This window comes from Natrix helvetica (genome assembly GCF_964273705.1).
Source record: "Natrix helvetica genome assembly, chromosome: Z".
Lineage (NCBI taxonomy): Eukaryota > Metazoa > Chordata > Lepidosauria > Squamata > Natricidae > Natrix > Natrix helvetica.
This window is the reverse complement of record NC_138554.1, coordinates 68,752,250-68,775,057: the sequence shown is the minus strand read 5'-3', so window position 1 is coordinate 68,775,057 and position 22,808 is coordinate 68,752,250. Positions and strand designations below refer to the sequence as shown.

Below are 22,808 nucleotides of genomic sequence, written 5' to 3'. Positions count from 1 at the left end.
GGCATGCTAAAGAAAGGATGGGAGAATATGAAGAAGATTCTAGCAGTTGCGGCAGAAGCCTACAAGAAGCAAGCTGATAAACATTGCTCACTCCAACCCCCCTTTTGTATGGGGGACAAAGTTTTTGTATCTATCGAATACATGAGATTAAGAATGCCTAGTAAGAAATTAGGTCCAAAATTTCTAGGTCCATTCCCAATAGTGAAGATAGTAAACCCAGTTACAGTTCAACTCAGTCTACCCAGAAGTCTAGGGAATATTGACCCAGAATTTCATTGTAGCTTGTTGAAACCAGTAATTGGGTCTAGCATAAGAGCATCCACCCAAGCTTTCTCTCCTCCTGTAGTGATAGAAGGGGAAACACAATCTGAGATGGAAAAAATCATAAACTCCAGGCTGAATAGGGGTCGCTTACAGTACTTAGTGCACTGGAAGGGTTACCCTTTGTCTGAAGCTACGTGGGTGAAAAGTTGGAACCTAAAAGTGGAGAAGTTAGTAAAACAATTCCATGAGAAGTTTCCCGATAGGCCTGCGGGGAGAAGAGGTAGTTAATTTTTGTTATGTTAACTTTTATGTTATTCTCTTTTCAGGAAACGTTTTTCTTCTGAGGAGAGGCCGCCTGTCAGGCCTGTAGTTATGTTTCTTTTAGGATCTTTGGTCTGCCACACTTTCTATTATTTTCCTATGCTGTTCCATTAATGTAGTAGGTGGGAGTGGGGAATAGAAAGGAGTAGAATTGTGGAATGTGTTGTCATACTTTTCTAGAAGCCAAGGTCATCTTTTGTCTCCGCACCTCGACACCTGACCGGAAGCAGAGGGGTGTAGATGCCAGCCTGGAAGAAGAAGATTGGATCATGTGATGGATTTATGGGTGTGGGGATAGATCATGTACTTTCAACTGGGTGGAATTCCAGGAAGCCAATCAGAGTTGGAATTCCACAGATGTGCTAAGATGTCTGTCTTATTAAATTGGAACTTTAAGGAAAGTTTTGCCTTGGATTCTGATTTAATTCTGCATGATACATGGAATGCTGACACATCATTAGTGATGGTAGGTGCCTAGATTGGTTCTCAGTCTAAGCCACTATTGGTTCAAGGGCGATAATATCATAACTGTAGGAACCACACCAGATAGCTGTCCAGGTCCAGCCACGGCAGGAAAGAGGCCTACCTTCTTGTTTGATGGTAGGAAGAAAAGATCCAGAATGGAGGTGGTGGGGGAAGAGGCCTACCTTCCTGCTTGGTGGTAGGAAGGAAGGATCAGGAATGGGGAGGGAAGGAAAGTAGCCTACCTTCCTGTTGGTGGTAGGAAGGAGGATTGGGAATGGGAGGGAAGGAAAGAGGTCTACCTTCCTGTTGGTGGTAGGAAGGAGGATTAGGAATGGGGAGAGGGAGGAAAGAGGCCCTACCTTCCTGTTGGTGGTAGGAAGGAGGATTAGGAATGGGAGGGAAGGAAAGAGGCCTACCTTCCTGTTGGTGGTAGGAAAGAGGATCAAGAATGGGGAGGGGGAGGAAAGAGGTCTATCTTCCTGTTGGTGGTAGGAAGGAGGATTAGGAATGGGAGGGAAGGAAAGAGGCCTACCTTCCTGTTGGTGGTAGGAAAGAGGATCAGGAATGGGGAGGGGGAGGAAAGAGGCCTATCTTCCTATTGGTGGTAGGAAGGAGGATCAGGAATGGGGAGGGGGAGGAAGAGGCCTATCTTCCTGTTGGCGGTAGGAAAGAGGATCAGGAATGGGGAGGGGGAGGAAAGAGGCCTACCTTCCTGTTGGTGGTAGGAAAGAGGATCAGGAATGGGAGGGAAGGAAAGAGGCCTACCTTCCTGTTGGTGATAGGAAGGAGGATCAGGAATGGGGAGGGGGAGGAAAGAGGCCTACCTTCCTGTTGGTGGTAGTGTTGGAAGGTTTCAAATCTTCCTTTGCTAGGTTCGAATTTCCCACCGGGAAGCGTGAAAAATAATTTGAGCAGAACAGCTGCATGGAAGCCAGGTATTTTATTTTTTTCAGGAAGGAGGTACAAGCAGCAAGGTACAAGCAGGAAGGACACAGTTCCTGGACTAGCTACTAAACTAGGATTGACTAGATATTTTATACTTTTTTTTTACCTTTGAAGTCTGATATTTTTTTTTGTAGCTTTGTGCTAATGATTTTGGCTTTTGTGTGATTCCTGTGTTAATAGAGGAGGAGCTTCCTGGAGAAATGGCGGTCTGCCTCTGAGCTCTATAGATCTGCGGGGCGCTTTTAATGGAGCAGGGATGCTGCCGGTCCTCTTCCCCACCATGAGGACCGGGGGTCCAGCAAACAACCACCCTGGATCTTTTTACGACCCAAGCTGGTCCCCCAGGGTGGTTTGACGACCAGGAAGAGCTTGGAGAACGGGCCGGTTGACCAGCCGATGAGGAGACGCCGTTTTTGAGATCTGAGGAGAGACGCCATTTGAGACCCAAGGAGAGGCGTAAGACTGGGAAAATGGCTGCTAGAGTGTTTGGGGGCGCGTTGGTGTCGGCGGAGTCGGAGGCTTGTGGCTTGGGACCAGGGCTTGAGGTGGCGGCGGGGGGAGAGGCCAGCTCTGGAGTGGTGGTGACCCAAGCGGCGACGGCGACGGCTGGAAATGCTGAACGCCGAATCCCCCGGCCTGCTGCGAACCGCGAGAGGCGTTGGAGTGAATGAAGGCCGAACTGGAAGGCCGGAGGCCGGCCGGGACTTTGGAGGCCGGCGAAGGCCGAGCGGGTAGGCCAAGCAGGAAGGCTGGAGGCCGGTGGGAGCGGCGTTGGGGTTCGGAGTGGCGGTTTGGGAGCCATGAACGAAGGATGCAGGCCATGGCAGGAATGAATTGCCGAAGGCCTGGTAGGAAGAGGGCTGTGACTCAGGAGGCCTCAGGAGGCCGATCAGAGACTGGGGGGCTTGGTGACTGGCAGGAGGCTTCAACATCAGGCTCGGCAGAGGAGCTATCTACCTCCTGCCAGCTGCCTCCTTGACTGTGACCACCTACCCCCCTGCTGATTATTTACTAACAACTTGCACCTGCTTACCATCTGTGTGCGCCCGGAGGATCACCTCCTTATCTTCTGTGACTCTACCGTTTGATTGCCCATTACCAACAATAGTCTATCTACCCCTCGCCATCCACCACTGACCACCCACTAGCCCCCACTTATCGATCGTCATCCGACCAGCCTACCACCCCCCCCATCTAGGACTGGATAATTTTTCTCCCACATTGGAGCCCTGGCTTTTTCGAACTATACTGGACCATGGAATATTTGCCGGAACATCTTCAGCACAGATCCTAGGCCCTGCCGAATTTTTAATATCACATGTATTTGAGGTCAGACCTAATCCTACTGCGGGAGTCCCCCCTCTCGCAGGTGTGGCCCTCCACCCTCTCGAGGGCCCACCTTGATGACGGATTTATTAATCCCGAGAGGTGGAGGAAGCGGAGACTTAGGGGTTTTTTAGCTAAATGTTTTTTTAAAATCTGTAGGGGTTCTGGGGTTGGGGGGCAGGTGGGTCAGGTCAGGAGTGATGACAGAGCCAGGCCACTAGGTGTGGTCGCGAGCGGAAGGAGTGGAAGGGAGGAGGAGGGGGAGGATATCGTTCCAATACAGGGCTCTTTGATTCCAACGGTCGTAGGGAGGGGCAGATACGAGGATAGATCAAGAACTCGCAGTCGGTTGGGAGACCGTGGGTGTTGGTCACACCCGGTCGCTTGTACCAACCCCCGCGTTCTAGGTGGTCAGGAACTGCAGACCCAGGGCCTGAGGCTGTTGTTATGCAACGCGAGGTCCGTTGTTAATAAGGCCCCCCTCATTTACGATCTAATTCTTGAGGGGGAGCCGGACCTCGCAGGAATAACGGAGACCTGGTTGGGCCACGAGGGAGGTTTACCCCTCGTGGAAATGTGCCCACCAGGGTACCGAGCATTTCACCAGCCCCGGGCCCAGGGAAGGGGCGGTGGGGTAGCAGCGATTATTCGGGAGGATTTAGAGCCGAGGGAGTCCACTGTGCCACAGACGTCCGGGTGTGAGTCCCTTGTCGTGAAATGGGGCCCTGGGAGACAGCTGGGACTGCTGATAGTATACCTGGCTCCTCGCTATACATCAGTGGCCCTACCTGAACTCCTCGAGCTGATCGCATCGGTGGTGGTTGAGACCCCCAAACTTTTAGTGATGGGGGATTTTAACCTGCCATCGGTGGGAGAAGCATCCGAGGGGGTTCGGGAGTTCATGGCTTCCATGACAGCCATGGACCTGACTCAATTGATTCAGGGCCCGACACACGAGGGAGGCCACACCTTGGACCTTTTTTTTGTCTCTGGCCAGTGGTTGAGTGATCTGGGAGGAGGGAATTTAACCATCACTCCCCTGTCATGGTCAGATCACTCACTCCTCCGACTTGACTTCCCTGGTGCTACCCCCCGCTGCGGGGAGGCGGAACCGGAAAACACTAGATGGTTCCGCCCCAGGCGCCTGATGGAACCAGATAGGTTCCAGACGGAGCTTGGGCCACCTCCTGCAGCCCTGACCCGCCCCCGGGTAGAGGACCTGGTGGTCGCGTGGAATAATGCGACCACCGGGGCCTTGAACCGGGTGGCGCCTTTGCGGCGTCTCCGGTGGCAACGATCCACCCTGGCTCCTTGGTTTACTGAGGAGCTAAGGGTGATGAAGCGCCGCAAGAGATGCCTAGAGAGTCGTTGGAGATCCTCCCGTTCCGAATTTGACCGAACACAGGTACGAACCCATTTAAGGACGTACCTTGTGGCATTGAGAGCGGCCAAACGTCAATATTATGCCGCTCTCATTGCATCCGCAGAGAACCGTCCTGCCGCCCTGTTTCGGGTGTCCCGCTCCCTCCTGTTTCAGAGGCCGCGGGAGGCCCCTTTACAGGGTAGGGCAGAGGAATTTGGGAAATATCTGCAAGATAAAATCGCTCAAATCCGGAAGGATTGGGTCCCTTTCAGTGGTCTAGTGGAGACGTCCGCGGCGAGTCTTGAGAGACCAGTCTGGGAGGAGTTTGACTTGGTTGCCATCGAGGATTTGGACAGAATGCGTGGACGACTGCGACCTACCACATGTTTACTGGACCCGTGCCCCTCCTGGCTTGTACTGGCATCCTGGGAGGTTACACGTGACTGGCTCCTGGGCCTAGTGAACGCTTCATTGGGTGAGGGGTCTCTTCCGGCCGCCTTGAAAGAGGCGGTGGCGAGACCCTTGCTCAAGAAGCCTTCCCTGGACCCTACGGAGCTGGCCAATTATCGTCCTGTCTCCAACCTTCCCTTCTTGGCGAAGGTTGTAGAGAGTGTGGTGGCTTATCAGTTTCCACGACATCTGGAGGAAAATGATTATCTAGACCCGCGCCAGTCCGGCTTTCGCCCCGGGCACAGCACGGAGACGGCCTTGGTCGCGTTGGTGGATGATCTCTGGAGGGCCAGAGATAGGGGTTGTTCCTCTATCCTGGTCCTGTTAGATCTCTCGGCGGCTTTTGATACCATCAACCTGTTGCACTGACTGGAGGTGTTAGGGGTTCGGGGCACCGTTTTGCGGTGGTTCGGCTCCTACCTTTCCGGCCGGACGCAACGTGTGTTGGCAGGGGAGCAGAGGTCGACCCTAAGCCCCCTTACTTGTGGGGTGCCACAGGGGTCGGTCCTCTCGCCACTCCTGTTCAACACATATATGAAGCCGCTGGGTGAGATCATTCGTGGTTTCGGGGTGGGATATCATCTGTACGCTGATGATACTCAGCTGTACATTTCCACCCCGAACCACCCCAACGAGGCTGTCGAAGTGATGTCCCAGTGTGTGGAAGCCGTACGGGTCTGGATGGATGACAACCGACTCAAGCACAACCCCTCCAAGACGGAGTGGCTGTGGGTTCCGGCCCCCCGGTTCAACCAGTTAATTCCATCTCTGGCCATCGGGGGCATACAACTGGCCCCCGTGGAGCGGGCGTGCAATTTGGGCGTCCTCCTGGATGCCCGGCTGTCCATGGATGACCATGTGACAGCCGTGGCAAGGGGGGCGCTCCACCAGGTTCGCCTGGTGCGCCAATTGCACCCCCTATTGGACCGGGATGACTTACGCACAGTCACTCATGCGCTGGTGACGTCTCGCCTCGACTACTGCAACGCTCTCTACATGGGGCTTCCCTTGAAATGCACTCGGAGACTACAGTTGGTCCAGAATACGGCCGCGCGGGTGATTATGGGGAGTACAAGGTAGTACTGCACTGGCTTCCTGTGGTCTATCGGGTGCGTTTCAAGGTTTTGATAACGATCTTCAAAGCGCTCCATGGCACAGGACCTAGCTACTTGCGGGATCGTATCCTGCCCCATACATCCCTGCGACCAATTCGCTCGCACAGAGAGGGACTTCTCCAGGTGCCGTCCACCAGACAGTGTCGGGGGGCGGCGCCTAGGAGCCGAGCCCTCTCTGTGGCGGGCCCAGCCCTGTGGAATGACCTCCCCCCGGATATTAGGACTACCTCTGACCTCCGCTCCTTCAGAACAAAGCTCAAGACCCACCTTTTCCAAGTAGCTGGCCTGGCTCAACCATAGTTTGATCATATCGCTCCTGACGGGTTTTTAATTTTGTAATTTTACTTAGGGGATTTTAAATTGCAATTTTAATTTTTCTCCATTTATTTGTCTACCTCCTCCACGTATACGTCTACATTTATGTGTATGTATTGTCTATATTTGTATTTTACGTGTTTTTATTGTACGCCGCCCCGAGTCCTTCTGGAGAGGGTGCGGCTAACAAATAAAATATTATTATTATTATTATTATTATTATTATTATTATTATTATTATTATTATTATTATTATTATTAATGGTTTCATTCCTGCTTTGCTCTTTGATTGGCAAGGTGGTGTTTGCTAGTTTGTGTTTGTAATTCTAACTTTATTTGCCCCAAGTATGTTTCCCAAAACTGATACTATCTTTATAACCTGTTTTCAGCACCTTTTTTCTTCCTTCCTTGTCATCCTGGCCTGTCTTTAGCACCTTTTGCTTCCCCCTTGTCACCTTGGCTGATCTCCTCTTGTATCTGCATTTCCTGTTTTTCCCTCCACTGCATTGGAATTTTAATTATTTTGGTCTTCCTTCTTGGGCTATCTGTTTCTATGGGAGTTTTTAAATGATTTTTCTATTCCGATGTTTCCTGTTTTTCCTAAAAAGCTTCTAGTGATGCCTTTGTTTCTGAATTTAGGATTTTATCCTTTATTTTTTTTAGTGGTGGTAAATTCCTCCCATTTCCTTCCTACAGTAGGAAGGAGGATCAGGAAAGGGGGGGGAGGAAAGAGGCCTACTTTCCTATTGATGGTAGGAAGGAGGATCAGAAATGTTCTGGGGGGAAGAGGCCTACCTTCCGGTTAGTGGTAGGAAGGAAGGATATTATTATTATTATTATTATTATTATTATTATTATTATTATTATTATTATTATTATTATTATTATTATTATTATTATTATTATTATTATTATTATTATACGATTGTATCACATCGGCCAGTTGTTTCGCCGGATTTGGCATTGATTACTAGTCGGGCCCCACCCAGGGGCCTAGGACGTCGTAAAGTATTTTCGTAATATGTGTGCGGATCCAAGCAGTGCGGCCTTTTGCATTTGACTGATGGTGCTTTTGTCAATTTTTAACTGTTTTAAATGTAATTCCAGTGCTTTTGGAATAGCACCCAGTGTGCCGATTATCACTGGAATTACCACTGCTGGTTTGTGCCATAATCGTTGGATTTCGATTTCTAAGTCCTGGTATTTCGCGATTTTTTCATATTCCTTCTCGGCGACCCTGCTATCACCTGGTATTGCAATGTCTATGATTGTAACCTTCTTTTTCTCAACCAGTGTGGTGTGTTATGCGCTAGTATTTTGTCTGTTTGTATACGAAAATCCCACAGGATCTTGACCATCTGATTTTTGGTGACTTTTTCAGGCTTATGTTCCCACCAGTTTGTTGCTGTTTTAATATTATAATTTTTGCACAAATTCCAGTGGATCATTTGTGCCACTGAATTGTGCCGCATTTTATAGTCAGTCTGCGCGATTTTTTTACAGCAGCTGAGTATGTGGTCAACAGTTTCATCAGCCTCTTTGCAAAGTTTACATTTGGCATCATCAGAGGATTTTTCGATTTTGGCCTTAATGGCATTTGTGCGGATAGCTTGTTCTTGCGCAGCCAGGATTAGTGACTCTGTTTCTTTCTTTAATGTACCTGCTGTTAACCATAACCAAGTTTTTTCACTGTCCACTTTATCTTTTATGTTTTCCAGAAATTGGCCATGCAATGCTTTGTTCTGCCAACTCTCCATTCTTAATTTTATCACATCTTTTCTGTATTCTTGTTTCGTCTGTTGGGCCTTCAATAGATTTTTGATGATGATGATGATTATTATTATTATTATTATTGATTTAATCTTCAATTTGATTCCCAGTTCAAGTCCTCATCAGAAGAAATTAACAGCTGTTAAGGCAAATTCTGAATATATAGGCAGTTCCAAGTAAGATGGTTTTTTGCAAGTCAGAATATTCAGGTCTGATAAGTTCAGAATTTCAGTGCATTTAGACAGCCCCTTGGGTATTAATATTGGTACAACCACTGATTTCTTCCACCATAATTGCTCAACTTCCATTTGCAGATCGCAGTATTTTGATATTTTTTCTAATTGTTTCTCTTCAATTCATGCAACACCTGGTGCTGTAATATTAATGAACTAGACCTTTTTCTTTTCCATAATAGTGATGTCAGGCGTGTTGGGGTCAGATGTCTGTCTGTTTGGATTCGAAACTTTCACAAGATCACCATATTGTCTCCAACAATCTGGGTTCTCATCTTACTGACCTTGGAAGGATGGAAGGCTGAGTCAACCTTGAGCCAGTGAGACTCGAACTGCCAACTGCCAGCAGCTGGCAATCAGCAGAAGTAGCATTCAGCATTTTATATAAAATTATAGCCTCAGTGTGCTTTATTGAGTGCCACTTCTGTACATTTCTATACGAAATTGTAAAAAGAACTTCTCTCTCTAATCTTGGTTGTCTACTATAGTTACCTTGCATAGCATGAACCATGATATATTATAACATCTGTTTTACTGAATTCATATATAGATAATACATAGACAATAAAGGATTGGTTCCCAAAGGCACATAGCAGAATATTTATAACTGAAATAGTTGCTCGGGGCTATTGAATTCAAGAGATTAGAGCCATGGCATCAGGACTGACATCTTATCTTTAAAGAACCACAAAGTTAAGAAGGCAGCAAATGGCTGTGAAGACAACACACTGCTTTTAAATGTAGGAAAATTCAGCAAGCAAGTTGGACTGTTATTAAATGAGTTTAGTTTATTTGAACCTTATGTTAGGAAACTGCCAGCTAGGCTAGAAGGGTAAAACAACTATCCAGCTTGGAATCATTGGATAGCTGCAAGCAGCATCCAGACCTCCCCCAAGATCCATAAAGTTTTTTTCTGGACATTCCCAGGGGAAGCCAAGCAGTCTGGGGATATTCTTGCAACATTGGTAGAAGACAATAAAGTTGATTACTTTAGCTATTTACAACTGGCTCTGGTTCTTTGCTCCTTATACCATTCCCCAGTTCAAGTAGAAGGATATACAAAGGGAGGCAGTCAAACTCACCAATGAATCCATGTTCATTAATAGATAACGTGTGAGTGATACGTTCATGAGGATTGGCTCCAATTGAAATAATCCTAGTTACAGTATGTAATCAGCGTTTGGTCATATGGAAAGGATCTTGTGACTACGTAGAGGGATTTACATCTGACAAGATTGCTCCATCCAGATGATCATAATTTTCCCAACCAAATTGTCTAAGTACCCAAAAGTTACGTGATCTAATTACTATTTGAAAGTTTATTTTAAATGTATTGATGCAATAAACCATTACTCATTGTATATGCTCTTAAACAGCAAGAAGTAAAGTTCTATACATTTTGATCTACTGATTGTGTATATGCTAATGAGGTATTGAAAAACTATTCTAAAATAACACCAAACCATTCATTTTATGATAATATCTCATAAAATTACAATGCAAATACCCTTATTTTCAAGTTCAGAAAGGAATCTTGACCAACTTATCCTAATTAAGAAGAGACATGTTATCAAGAAATAAATTCTGTCCCTTTCAAATCGGAACTATTATAATATATGTATGCTTGATAAAATTTAGGCCCAAACACTTTATTTGAAATAACAAAAGAAATGGCCATTGGAGAAAATTCAATATCCCTAATTGAAGAATAATAAATTTCTTATATAATCTATCTTCTCCCAATGTTCAGTTGTTTGTTTGTCTGTTGGAAATACTATTTTAGAATAATTTAGTTTCTACTTTCCAAGAAACAAGTTTTCATGAATATAAAGTGCTCACCAAATATATTTGCTAAGAAAAACAAATATGTCAAAAATCAAAAACTGGTTAGGCATCTGTCTTTGTACAGTTAATTCCTACCCAGAAAGTGAAAATGAAAAGACCTACTCTATAATTGTTAATACGCAGCTATTTCTATAGAGTTAAACATGTAAATAAACTATTTAGCTTCTTTGTAATAATTATGCTGAAGCAAGATAGATTTTAGTTTGATTGCTATCCCAAAATTTGTTTTGCTATCTAGATTTATATTTAATTAATTGATGCTTGTATGTGTGTGCGTGTATTATTACAATGCAAATTGTCAAAACAGTTCAATCTGTAATAAAATTGGTAGGGCAGATTGATAGAGATCTAGTTATAGATTCATGAACAGTTATGTACAGAATATATAAACTTTATATATGCTAAATATTTTGAAAAAGCAATTTAAATTTAAAAAACACAAGGCACTTCACTTCTATTATTTCACTTCCAGAAAGCAAAACAACAAACACAAAAAATAGTCTCTTGTTATACAACTTTTTTAAAGTTTGAAAAGTTGAGACAAACGGAACTGCAAATTTAGGGTGAAAATCAAAACACACATGCTGAGATGTACCTTATTTATAGTGTTTTATCACAGGATGTGTAGGACATCCATCCCAATATGGTGCAGCATTTTCACATACTAAAATCTGGGCTCCAGTTTCTTTATATGAATCTATATGACCTCAATGGAATTTTTAATCCTCTGCTCTTTTTTAAGCTTAATGTAGGCAATTGGTGGCACATGGTCAGCATGTGTTCCCTACATCAGAAGTTTTCCAAGCATGGTGCTAATTATAGTTGTATCAGACTTGAGCTGCAAAATATTGGCTGTCTACAAATTGGCAGTGAAAGAATACAGAAACATGTCCCAAAGGTGCTTTTTTTCAAAAAGCAACTGGACTTTCTTTGTTTTGCTTGAAGACATTTTGCTTCTCATTCAAGAAGCTTCTTGAATGAGAAGCAAAACATCTTTAAGCAAAAACAAAGAAAGTCCAGTTGCTTTAGAAAAGGCATCTTTGGGAAAATCATAACCTGGATGACTGAGAATCTCCACAAACAATACAGAAACAGCTTACTCTTTCTTGCCATCTAATGCTCATCTGAATCTCTGTAGCTCAGATCTAGCAGTCTATTTAATTGCCCTTCTTTATATATCTATAATTATTTTAAATCCTCTATTATTTTTATAAATAACGCAATTAATATACTCTTTACTCCTGTTTGTCTTACAACAGCCACCTTGCGAGATGGGATGAGAGAATAACTAGCCCAAGGTCATCCAGTTGGTTTTCATGCCTGAGGTGATACTATAACTCACTGTTTCTTTGTTTCTACTCTAGTGTTTAAATCATTAAAACAAACTGGCTACCAATCTCTATGCAAGTAAAACCAATTTGGAAGGAGAGGGTTAAGTTCTACTCTATAGGAATCCTCCAACATCTGAAATAAAATGAAGTGAAAGGGGCAAATGGTTTATTTTCTCTCCTATTCAATACTGTTATTATTAAAAAGGATTTCAACAAACAGGAAAACAAACACCTTTCTATGAACTATGCTAAATATTCAAAATAAGCTAATCCTCTTTTCCCTTAGCTATAAAATTTACATGTAAGATCAAATCTTTTATTTGCCTGCTTTCCATTTATAAATGTAAATATATGTATTCATTTATATCTATACAGATGACTATGCTTCTTCCTAGGCCCTTCTGGGTGACAAGAGTGGTGAGCTTTGCTGAGGACTGGGAGTACTTCTAACCTTTGTCATTGAAAGTTTCTTGACAAAGGAAAAAGATGATACTGGCTAGGAGCAAATATTGCCTTCTTCCTAGTCTTTCTTGCCCTTCTCCTCAAATATTTAAGGTTTCTCTATATGTTTCCAGGCAAAATGCAATTTCCCCAAAATGAATACTGTAATATTAATTAATTAATATGAATGGAATGCTATCTGTAATATACAGTTAACTAAATGCACTAAAATCATATAGTTACTTACACTTCTATTTGAAATAAAGTATTATGTAACATAATAAATAATAGATTTAGAAGGGACCTTGGAGTTCTTTTAGTCCAACCCCGTTCCAGCAGGAGAACTTACACCATTTCAGACAAATGGTTGTCTATTTGTTTTAACCTCCAGCCCCGTAATCATTCTTGTTGCTCTTCTCTGCACTCTGTCCAGAGTGTCAACATCTTTTTTATATTGTGGTGACCAGAACTGGATGCAGTATTCCAAGTATGCTCTTACCAAGGCTTTATAAAGTGGTACTAGAACTTCACATATTATTGATTCTATCCCTGCATAATTGTATTTTTAATTCATAAAATTATATTTTATAGAGTAGAAAAAATATATCTTACTTACTGAGGTTCCATTTTAGGCCTGTTGTTGTTACACATTCACAAGGGTTTCCAACTGGAATTAGACCACACCACTTTCCTTCAAGTCCTGTGTTCACAAGAAGTTTGTGCTTGCCCTGTAACACATAGAGAACGCTGATGCAGGCTTAAAGTACGCAAACACAAACACTATGTTAAAACAAGTAAAGCAGACACAAGTCAAATCTGAGACATTAAAATATAGTATAGGGTTTTTAAAAATCCCCTTTTTCCCTCTGAAACTATTCACACTTATAAGTTCCATTGAATTTAATGGTGCTGTTTTGTTCAAAACAATATATACATGAAATCTGTACCTTTACAAGAATATAGATGAAATATGGAAAACTGTTCTATGATGAAATGTATTTTTAATATAATGTAGACTCAAAATCAATTTAAATCCTTATAGGTTTTGACCTAATCTATTTATTTTGTTTTTTATTGTTTTATAAAATTTTAAGGGAAGGGGTAATAGGAATGGGTACAAATTTTGACAGCTACATCGTGCAGGAAATGGTATTCCCTCAAAGTCTCATAACCTTTACAAAATGATAAACAAGATATTATTGCTTAACTAAATCTTGACAGCTTATTTTTACATTGTATCTTTCATTAATTTCAATCATTTACTTTGTATCTAACAAAAAGATTCATTGTATCAACAATTGCAATGTTTTTCTAGCTTACTTTTGTGATCTGAGTTTTCTCATTGTTGCCTCTTCCCTCCCACCTGCCAGCAAAGCCTCGGCCCCTCCCTCCTTTATATCTTGTGTATTGTCTTCCACTTTGTCTAGGAGTGCTTTGTTTTTTTCCATGAAGGCCTCTGCCTCCATAATTGTATTAATTCTAACTCTGCTGCCCTCCCAGAAAATCAACATACCTTCTGGCAACAGCCATCGGAACCAGAATCCCTATCAAATAATTTTTTTGCTAATGATGAATATTTTTTCCTCTTATCTCTTACTTTCTTCGGGATCTGTTTCAGGATGGCTATCTCTTTGTCCTTGTATTTTAATGTTTGCCCCCTTTGTGCCCCCAGAATCTCATCTCTTGTAGCCTTTCTAAGAAATTTAATATGAACCTCTCTTGGAACATTGTGTGTTCTAGCATAAGCTGAATTAACTCTATAAACCAAGTCAATATCCCATCCTAACTGTTGTTTGTCTTTTTTAATATATTCAGCTAGCAATGTTATCATGATCTCCTTCAAGTCTTCATTGTCAGTCTCAATTACGTTTTGAAATCTAAGAAAAAAAGCCATCATTTCAAATTCAATTTTTATCATGTGGTTCTCAAGTTCTAAATTTCCTCTCTGGACCACCCTCACCTCCCCCCTGATCTCAGTTGCCCCCTCCTCCAGAATGTCTATTCTTTGTTTGTTTTGTGCAGTTTGATTTTGATTTTCTCTGAGTTGTTCATTCATTTCTCTCAATTATTTTTTCAGTTCATCCTGCCCTTTTAAAATCTTTTGAAGCAGCTGGTGAGTTACTGATTCCTCTTCAGGGGCTTTAGGTTGTAGAAATGAAGTTAGTGACTGTTGTCCAATTGGGCTGGATGTTGACGATATTGGAGCAGATCCTGGCTTCCCAGGTGGTGGTTTCTTTGGGGCCATCATAAAAAAAACCAAAAACTCAGAGATATCTATGTCCATACAAAGAAATGGCGACTGTGGAAAAGCACAACCAAGAGAGACCACGAGGCAGACACTCCAGACAGGAATGAAGACCTTCTATATAGTTCAAATCAAATTAAATCAGTTATTCCAGATCCAGGATACTATGTAGCAAGAGATGTTTCTGAGAGTCACGGAGGCAAAAGTACAATGCCAGCAATTTTCATAGGAGGAGTCTAATTTCAAGGAGCATAAAGACGGAGGAAGTGTGCCATCTTGCTTTGCCAGCACCGGAGATCAGAAAACAACAAGTCAAAAGTTTTCAAAGTTTTTAAAGGAGTCAGATCATCACTTTTCTTTCACAATTGCATTAAAAAAGTCATTTTGCCATTGCTTATAAAGAGTGTGATTCCTTTTAAAACTCTCTCTCTCTCCTCCGAGAGAGAGGAGATAAATCCAAAGCCGCTTTTCCGAGGGGGGAGGGAAGTCCCCCTCCCTCCAATCACACTTCCCAGGAGAAGATTGAAAGTCTTTTAGAAAGCTGATGTTCTTTCATTTAAATATCAAAAGGAGCATTGGGGAGGATTCCCATCTCACCGCACTTCAGCTGTAGCCTTCAAATTGCCGATCATCCAGCTGCCTCATAGCGAAAGCGCGTGGGAACGTAAAAGCTCCATTGCGCACCCCCTCTCGCTTCTCGGCTCCTGGGGCAATGCCGCAGCCCCCCCGCGGCCACCGCCAATCCAGGGGACCCCCAGCCAGCAGCCCCTATGGCAGGGCGCCCCTTCAAGGCACCCTGTGCCCCCCGAAGCCAAGGGGAGCCCACCAAGAGAGTGCAGGGAGGACGAAAACATCCATCGCTCTCAACAACCGGAAGCAGAGTCCAACCTAATCTATTTATTGAAGGCTTTGTGAATCACCCATATCAAATTCTAACCCAGTCAATTAAGTTTCCAACTTCCCCTTTGCAGATGATTGGGAAATAACAGGAGAATATTTGCATTCCAGACAAGAATTAAACCACAGAAGAAGAGCTTTTTGAAATGGGGAACCATTTAGGATTATACAATTTTAAATGAAATGAAATTGATAATTGGCTATTAGCCTTGAATGTCAAGAATCTCTGGAATCAGTGGCACAAAATTTTTGAGTATCAGTTGCTAAAAGAAAAAGAGGGTAGGGTGTCTGTAATGATTTATAAAACTTATTTACTTAATTTCCTATCTAACTTTAAAACATATCTTTCCCAAATAACTAAGCTTATGAATTCTTCACGAGAATCTCCCTTCTCATTATTGGAATACATTATTGGGCTAGATGTAGATTTGATCTGATGACTCATTATGAATTTTACTAAAACCATTGGTTTCAGTTTTAAAAGAAAAAGTGACAAAAAATTACAAAGATAATTGGATGCAAGGAGTCAAAGGTCTGCATTATGACACACATTTTATCATTTAATCTATCCCCCAATTTGGATTCTTAGGAGCTTTAGGTTGCATATTTATATAGTCCTCTCCATTCAAGATGATTTTAGTTTATTTATTTAAAACACTTATATAGCCGTCATCTTCTAACCAACTCTGGGCAGTTTCCAATCAAAAATTGAAACAACATTTAGAATCATATGAAAACTATAAATTAAACAGATGAAAACATTAGAAAGACCTGGTGCCAGGCAAATTTCTAATATTCAATTATTCCAACTTATACCAGCACTTACGGCAAAAGTCATGTCATCAAAGCTTTACAGAAGGTTAAGAGGGTAGAGGTCTTCCAAACTTCAAGGACCATGGCAAAGACACACTTCCTAGCTCTCATCGGATGGCAATATTTAGGGAAAAGAACTAGGTGTGTACCCATCCTATATGACCTCATAGGATTGGTAGATGTCCTTAGAGATATGGCCCTGTACCATATAGAGCTTTAAAGGTGATAACCAGGGCCTTGAATTGTGTCCTAAAAGAAACTGGAAGCCAGTGCAGTTTGTACGTAAAGGTGTTACGTGAGGAAACCTTGGGGTCCCCACTACTGTGTATATGTCTGCATTCTAGAGCAGTTGAAGTTTTCTGGTGGTCTTCAACACCACTGTCATGTAAAGTGTATTGCAATAATTCAAATGGGAGGTGACCAATGCAAGAGGGACCGTGAGCAAGTTTAGTAGAGTTCAAGAGAACAATGCATTCAAATTTCCAGTTTTAGAAAAAAACGGTGAGAAGGTTTTAATAATGCATCTTATTTTATATTTTGGATTAAGTAACCAGTTATTAATTCATCTTATTTGTCCATTAGAACTTTCATTTAAATTATTTAAAACCAATTAAAAAAGAAGCTACAATGCTATCCATTTAAAAACGTTGAAATATTAAGTACATGTTAAAAGTCTATCACTGTCATAAATAGAATTTCAAAGGTCTATGGGGCTTCTCAGTCATCCACGTCATGATTATCCCAAAGGTGTTTTTCCAAGAGGCAACTGGACTTTGAAGATGTTCCGCTTCTTATCCAAGCAGCTGAAGAAGCTTCTTGGATGAGAAGCGGAACGTCTTCAAAAACTAGAAAGTCCAGTTGCCTCTTGAAAAAGCATCTTTGGGATAGAATTTCAAAGGGTTTTTTGTTTTGCTGGAGGGTCTCAGCACAAGGATGGCTGCACTAAAAAACTAGTTAGGTGGACCATATAAGGTCTAGCACATATCACAACAATGTAAATAAATAAGCAACCTAAGTTATCTGGATCCACAAGTGCAGTTATCTACCAAATCTAATCTGATTCTCAGCTGACTCTCGCACAAAAGAGACATCTCTCTTGGACACAAATAAAGCAATGTGATTTGATGTAGATTGATCCTTCAGTTTTAAACTTGAAAAGAGAGAGAGAGAAAAAATAAGTTGAGGAAATATTGACTATTCTCTTTTATGCTTTAGCCAGTTCCAAACTGGCAAAGTCAAAAAAACCTTTAATTTTTTAGTTTCTGATGTTCCAGGTCTTTTTTCCGACTATGCTTTTATGAATGTTACTGCTGACAAAAACAAGTTATATAATGTGACCATATTGATTTTTATCTTATTAAACCATTTTTTTAAAAAACAAACAAACAAACTTGATCAATCAGAAAAATTGATTCTGGTCTTTCTCTATTTTCATTTTATATCTGGTGATGGAAGATAAAGATCAATTTTTAACTTCAGATATATGAAGAAGATCCAAGGAATATTTAATCCAAATCAAATCTGTGTTTTTCCACATTGTCTTTATTATGCAGCTTTAATCATTTTTCTTACACTTATACAGTATTTTGATTTAACAACCCTAAATATTCTTTATTTTTGGCTTTAAACTAAAACAGTGGTTCTCAACCTTCCCAATGCTGCCACCCTTTAATACAGTTCCTCATGTTATGGTGACCCCCAACCATAACATTGGTGTCTCGGTTCCTAAGACCATCGAAAATATGTGTTTTCCGATGGTCTTAGGCGACCCCTGTGAAAGAGTCGTTCGATCCCCAAAGGTGTCCCGACCCACAGGTTGAGAATCACTGAACTAAAACATAAATAATACATAATTGAAGGCTGAAAAAAATTAGTCCTATGGCAATCCACAGTTTATTAATTTACTGTATAGTGGCATGCTTTGGGGGGGGGGGTTCTCTTAATGATCTGTTCCACTTAGTGGTAAACAAAATGAAAACATCTTTAACACGAACAAATTGGTAATTGCTTGCATCCTTGCAATCTGTAACATAAAGGTAAATATAACCTTGGACTGCCTGCCTAGATCCTTGCTGGCCATTAAATATCCTACATATTTGTTGTTTATAGGTCTGTCTCCATGATCTCTAGTGAAGGAAATGCTGTTATTGGCTTTGATCAGTGTTTTGCAATACGTGTTATCCAAGTAAGTTGGATTACTAGCTTCACCAGAATTTCTAGTTAGCATATCAAAGGCTGGCATTATTTTCTCAACATCTGGCTTTCTGAAATCTATCTATATATAGGCTGTGTGTGTGTATGTTTCAGCATAACTCTGGAACGCCTTGAGCAATTTCAACCAAATTTGGTATACAGATGACTTACTCTTTGGAAACAAATACTGTGCGGTAAGACACCCCTAACAACCCTCGGGATGTGTGTTTTGTTACGATATAGCCTGTTGTGCCTTAAAATGACTTCTAGTGTACAACACAGTGGAGTTGCCCTGGTAATGGCTTCACAGTACTCCATAAGGGGGAGTACCCTCTAGTAAGGGGGAAAATCCAACATTAGAAATTACATTTGGAACGGACATTTTCCCCCTATAAATAAATACCCAGACAACGCCGGGTTATCACATAATCATTTACAAAGAACATTCAGTTCTATGGAACACAAAATACAGTCTCAGTTCAGATTTCAGACTATGACTTTAATATGATTATTCCTGTTGCCATAAGTGAAAGTGATTGAACTCAGATACTGAGTGTGTAGTTGCTTTCTCCATAGTTGCCTTCATACCATTCCACATTCTACTCTTCTGAAAAGACATTAGGGTAGCAAGGCTACCTTCTTGTGACATAACTGTATACTACTATATGAGATGACTATGCAGCCAAATCCATTTGTGAGATTATTTTTCCCTCAATCCATTCCTATTGTACATATAGTGCATTACCATTTAGGTTATCACCATACTGAATGAATTAATTCAAAATGACAAGTTTGCACTCTATGGGTTTCTTTAATTAAACAATATTAAGACCAGGAAGTGCAGCTTCCCTGTTGCAGCCCTGCTCTCTAGAATAAGGTTCTACTTAAGATCCAATATGGTTGGTGTTCCAGAGGACCATAAACATTTGGCTGTTCTCCCAGGGTTTGGGTTAGGGTTAGCCCCCTTTGTTAAATGTTAGATATGATGCTTTTTGGTATCTAATCAGTATTGTTTTTACTTCTTTTTCTTTTTTCTAATTTGGTTTTCCTATTACTTACATTGTTTTTAATGTTATTTGTTGTATTGTGGGCTGATATGAATTCATTTGGAATAAAATTGAATAAAGCCAACAAAATCTTTGTATATTGTATACCAGGGATTCCTAATTCCTGGGCCACAGCCCACTACTATGCCATGGTCCATTTGCAATCAGGCCACACAAGTGTCAGGGTAGTGCACGTGAATGCATACACAACTTGACTTGTGCAAGCGGCGGGCCAGGTTATATGCATATGTGCGCGCAGTTCAACTTACACAAGTTGAGCTGTGCATGCATGTGCAGACTGTCTCACTGCTTATGCAGCACAGTTCCACTCCCACCAGGCCACCAAGCCAAAAAGGTTGGGGTTTGCTGTTTTATGCCACTCAATGATTCAATAAATTCACTCAAAAAGCGCATGCACAATTCAGTTGAGATACATATTTTCTTCTGCATGTATATTAATAAGAGACATGAAGTATATAATTGTCAAATATATCAAAATACTCATAATTTATATTGCTGGATGCATGTCATACTAAAGTAACAAACTAGTCCTAAGTGTTGTGAAGATTAAGGAAATTAAGGATAATGTCATTCTGGAACAGCCACTTCCCCAGGCTGCTCTTCATGCTCAGACTAATCCTGTTCTTCCTACCCAATAGTTATAATCAGGACGAGGCTGGGCTTTTCTTCTTCAGCATCAGCTTGGCTGGCTAGTACCTGTTGAAGGACATGGTACTAATTAATTCTTTTATGATTTAAGAATTTTCATGTATCATTTGGTTGGAACAATTTTCTCTCATATATAAGCAGTAGGCAACTCTACAAACTAGATGGTGCCTTTGCAACTGAACAACTGAGGACACTGGAAAGGAAAAGAAGTTGGCTTGCTCCAGTTTCTCACTGATGCGAAAGCAGATGTGAAGTGTCTTCCTGCTTTATATTTAGAATCTTAACTGACTAGCAAGTCCCCATTAAAACTGTTCAGGAGTTACTGGGGCTTCTCTTGAATTCCTGGGCCATTGTCATTGCCATTATTCTACTTCTGAACATAATCCTTATTCTTTTTATATTATTTAGTTTTAGGTTATAATATGTAATATCAGGAACAAGCACATGTAAGTTGCCCATTTTAAACTATAGTTTAAATGTAAAATTTTGTCCATGGAGAAGTCAAAGTCAAATTAAATATATCTCTCACTCAATGACTTGTTACTAAACATATTGCAGTAGCTCAAATGAAAGTACTTCCTCAAAATTATGCAAGTGTCTTAAGGCAGAATGTGGCTCTTCCTGACATCTCATTTCTAACCACAGTCTCAGGGCTAATTCATTAATTCTACAGAATTTTACTTTTTTGGAAGATTACAAAGGATATTAGGAATGAATTTGTAACATAGTATGGGATGATAAAATAAAATAGATTACATAACTGCAAGTGTAAGCATACAAGCATACAAACAGAACAAATTACTTGCAAATGAATCTTTTTGGGGCAAAATGATATATCCTCACATACAAGGACATGTGCACAGGCTGAAATTGAATTAGATTTAATACATTTTAACTTATGTTAAAACATGTTATTTAGTCATAGATAATCTTATCTTTCAGATTGGGAAGGATAGCCAATTTTATGAAGAATAAACTCCTTAAAAAATCTGTTTTTTAATTCCACTGCTTTTTAGGCATAGTCACATGCTTCACTATGTGTTTTTGCTACTTCTGCTATTGTTTTATGAATTAATTGTTTTGGAATAGTAAATGCATTTTATTTTATTTTTTCTTCTGCCCTGAGAAACAGTTCTGAATAACAGATTATAAAACTACATTCTTTAAAAATGTAACTTATCTTATTTTTCATTATGAAAAGCCATTCTTATTCTTATATTGATTCTCAGAACTCATAATGATTCCTAAAATTATTAAAGTAAGAAAAGAAAATATAAGAAATTATAGATGTTTTAACAGTATAAAAATGTCTTAGAAAGGTTGAGATTGAAATGAATGAAAATTATCTAGATGTCAGCACATTATGTTTTGCACTTTTCTTTTACTTGTACCTACACAAGCTTGGTTTTTCCCAGAACTTTCTGCATCAAGCAAAACTAAATACTGTAAGAAATATATTTAGAAATCTACACACTTCCTTCTTAGTACTGAAGACGTTGGGGTGACTTGGTTTCTATTGGAATTTATTCCCAGCTGCGGTAAACAAAGAATTGTCTATGCTATTTCAAGAGCAACTTTCTGGGTCTGCTTTTAACTCACCTGGATTTCAAACATAGTAGTAAGCAAACTGGGTATTAAAAATACATCACCTACTGTGCTTTTTTGCAAATCTGTGTCTCTGTGTGAAGACATCTAAAAAAATTTAGACAGATGATTATACAGTACAAGGAAAATGAAACTAGTAGCTGTAACCTTTTCAAAATTTAATTTTCTTGCTTCTTGAATTGTTGTTCATATTTTAAATGTTATCTGATGTAATACATACTTGTAATAAAATTAATGGTTTCAAAGCAGGGAAATCGAGGAATATTTCAAAAAGTCAGCTTGTTGGATATGGTTGCATATGCTATCTTGAGTGACCCAGTGCCAGAGAATCTGTATATGGAAACGCACTTACTCAATATTAAAATTTACCAAATCATATTTTACGTTAATGGATTAGGAAGAATGAATGCATAACAGAGAGCCAGTTTGGTGTAGTGATTAAAATACTGGGCTAGAAACCACAAGACCATAAGTTCTGGGACACCTTTAGGCACCAAAGACTGCCAGGTGACTCTAGGTAATTCACTTTATCTTAATCCAATCATTACACAAGATGGTTGTAGGAAAAATAGGACACAGCAGCATTAAGTACGCTCACCATTTTGAGTTAATGATAAAAAAGGTAGAACTAGTAAAAAAAAAAAAGAGAGAGGAATCCCTGTGGATTTTACTATGCTAGTCCTAGCTGTAGGGTCGGATACTTATCTTTGTTTCAATGGCCAATGAGTTAACGCTGTCAGAAGTCATTTCTATTGTCACATAGCCAGCATGATATCATGAAGCATTGTTATCTTCACTACCAGTTTGGCAGGAGCTGGGCAAAAGATACAAAAATCCACTGACAACCCAAACGGCGGACTTTGCAATAACAAAATTGAAACTGTTTCACATTTAATATGTGAATGCAGCAAAATTGCACAAACAGATTACAAAGCTAGACATGACTGAGTTGCTAAATTAATCCACTGGTCATTATGTAAAAATATGATTTACCTGTATCTAAAAAGTCATGGGAGAACAAAGTGGAAAAAGTTATCAAAAATGAGAAGGTGAAGATCTTGTGGGACTTTCGAATACAAACGGATCGTCATTTGGAGCACAACATGCCAAATATCACGGTTGTAGAGGGCCGAAGTGTACAATTTATTGATATCGT

At 40.8% G+C, this 22,808-nt stretch overlaps 1 protein-coding gene across 5 annotated transcripts in view; it reads right to left on the bottom strand.

Annotated features, from left to right (window-relative positions):
* TPK1 (thiamin pyrophosphokinase 1) overlaps positions 1–22,808 on the bottom strand; it is a 524,197-nt gene that overhangs the window by 238,346 nt on the left and 263,043 nt on the right. For all 5 annotated transcript variants that reach the window (XM_081971059.1, XM_081971056.1, XM_081971060.1 and 2 more), the window contains one exon: positions 12,801–12,912. In XM_081971059.1, the coding sequence (XP_081827185.1) occupies positions 12,801–12,912 (112 nt within the window). The remainder of the gene's footprint in view (positions 1–12,800; positions 12,913–22,808) is intronic.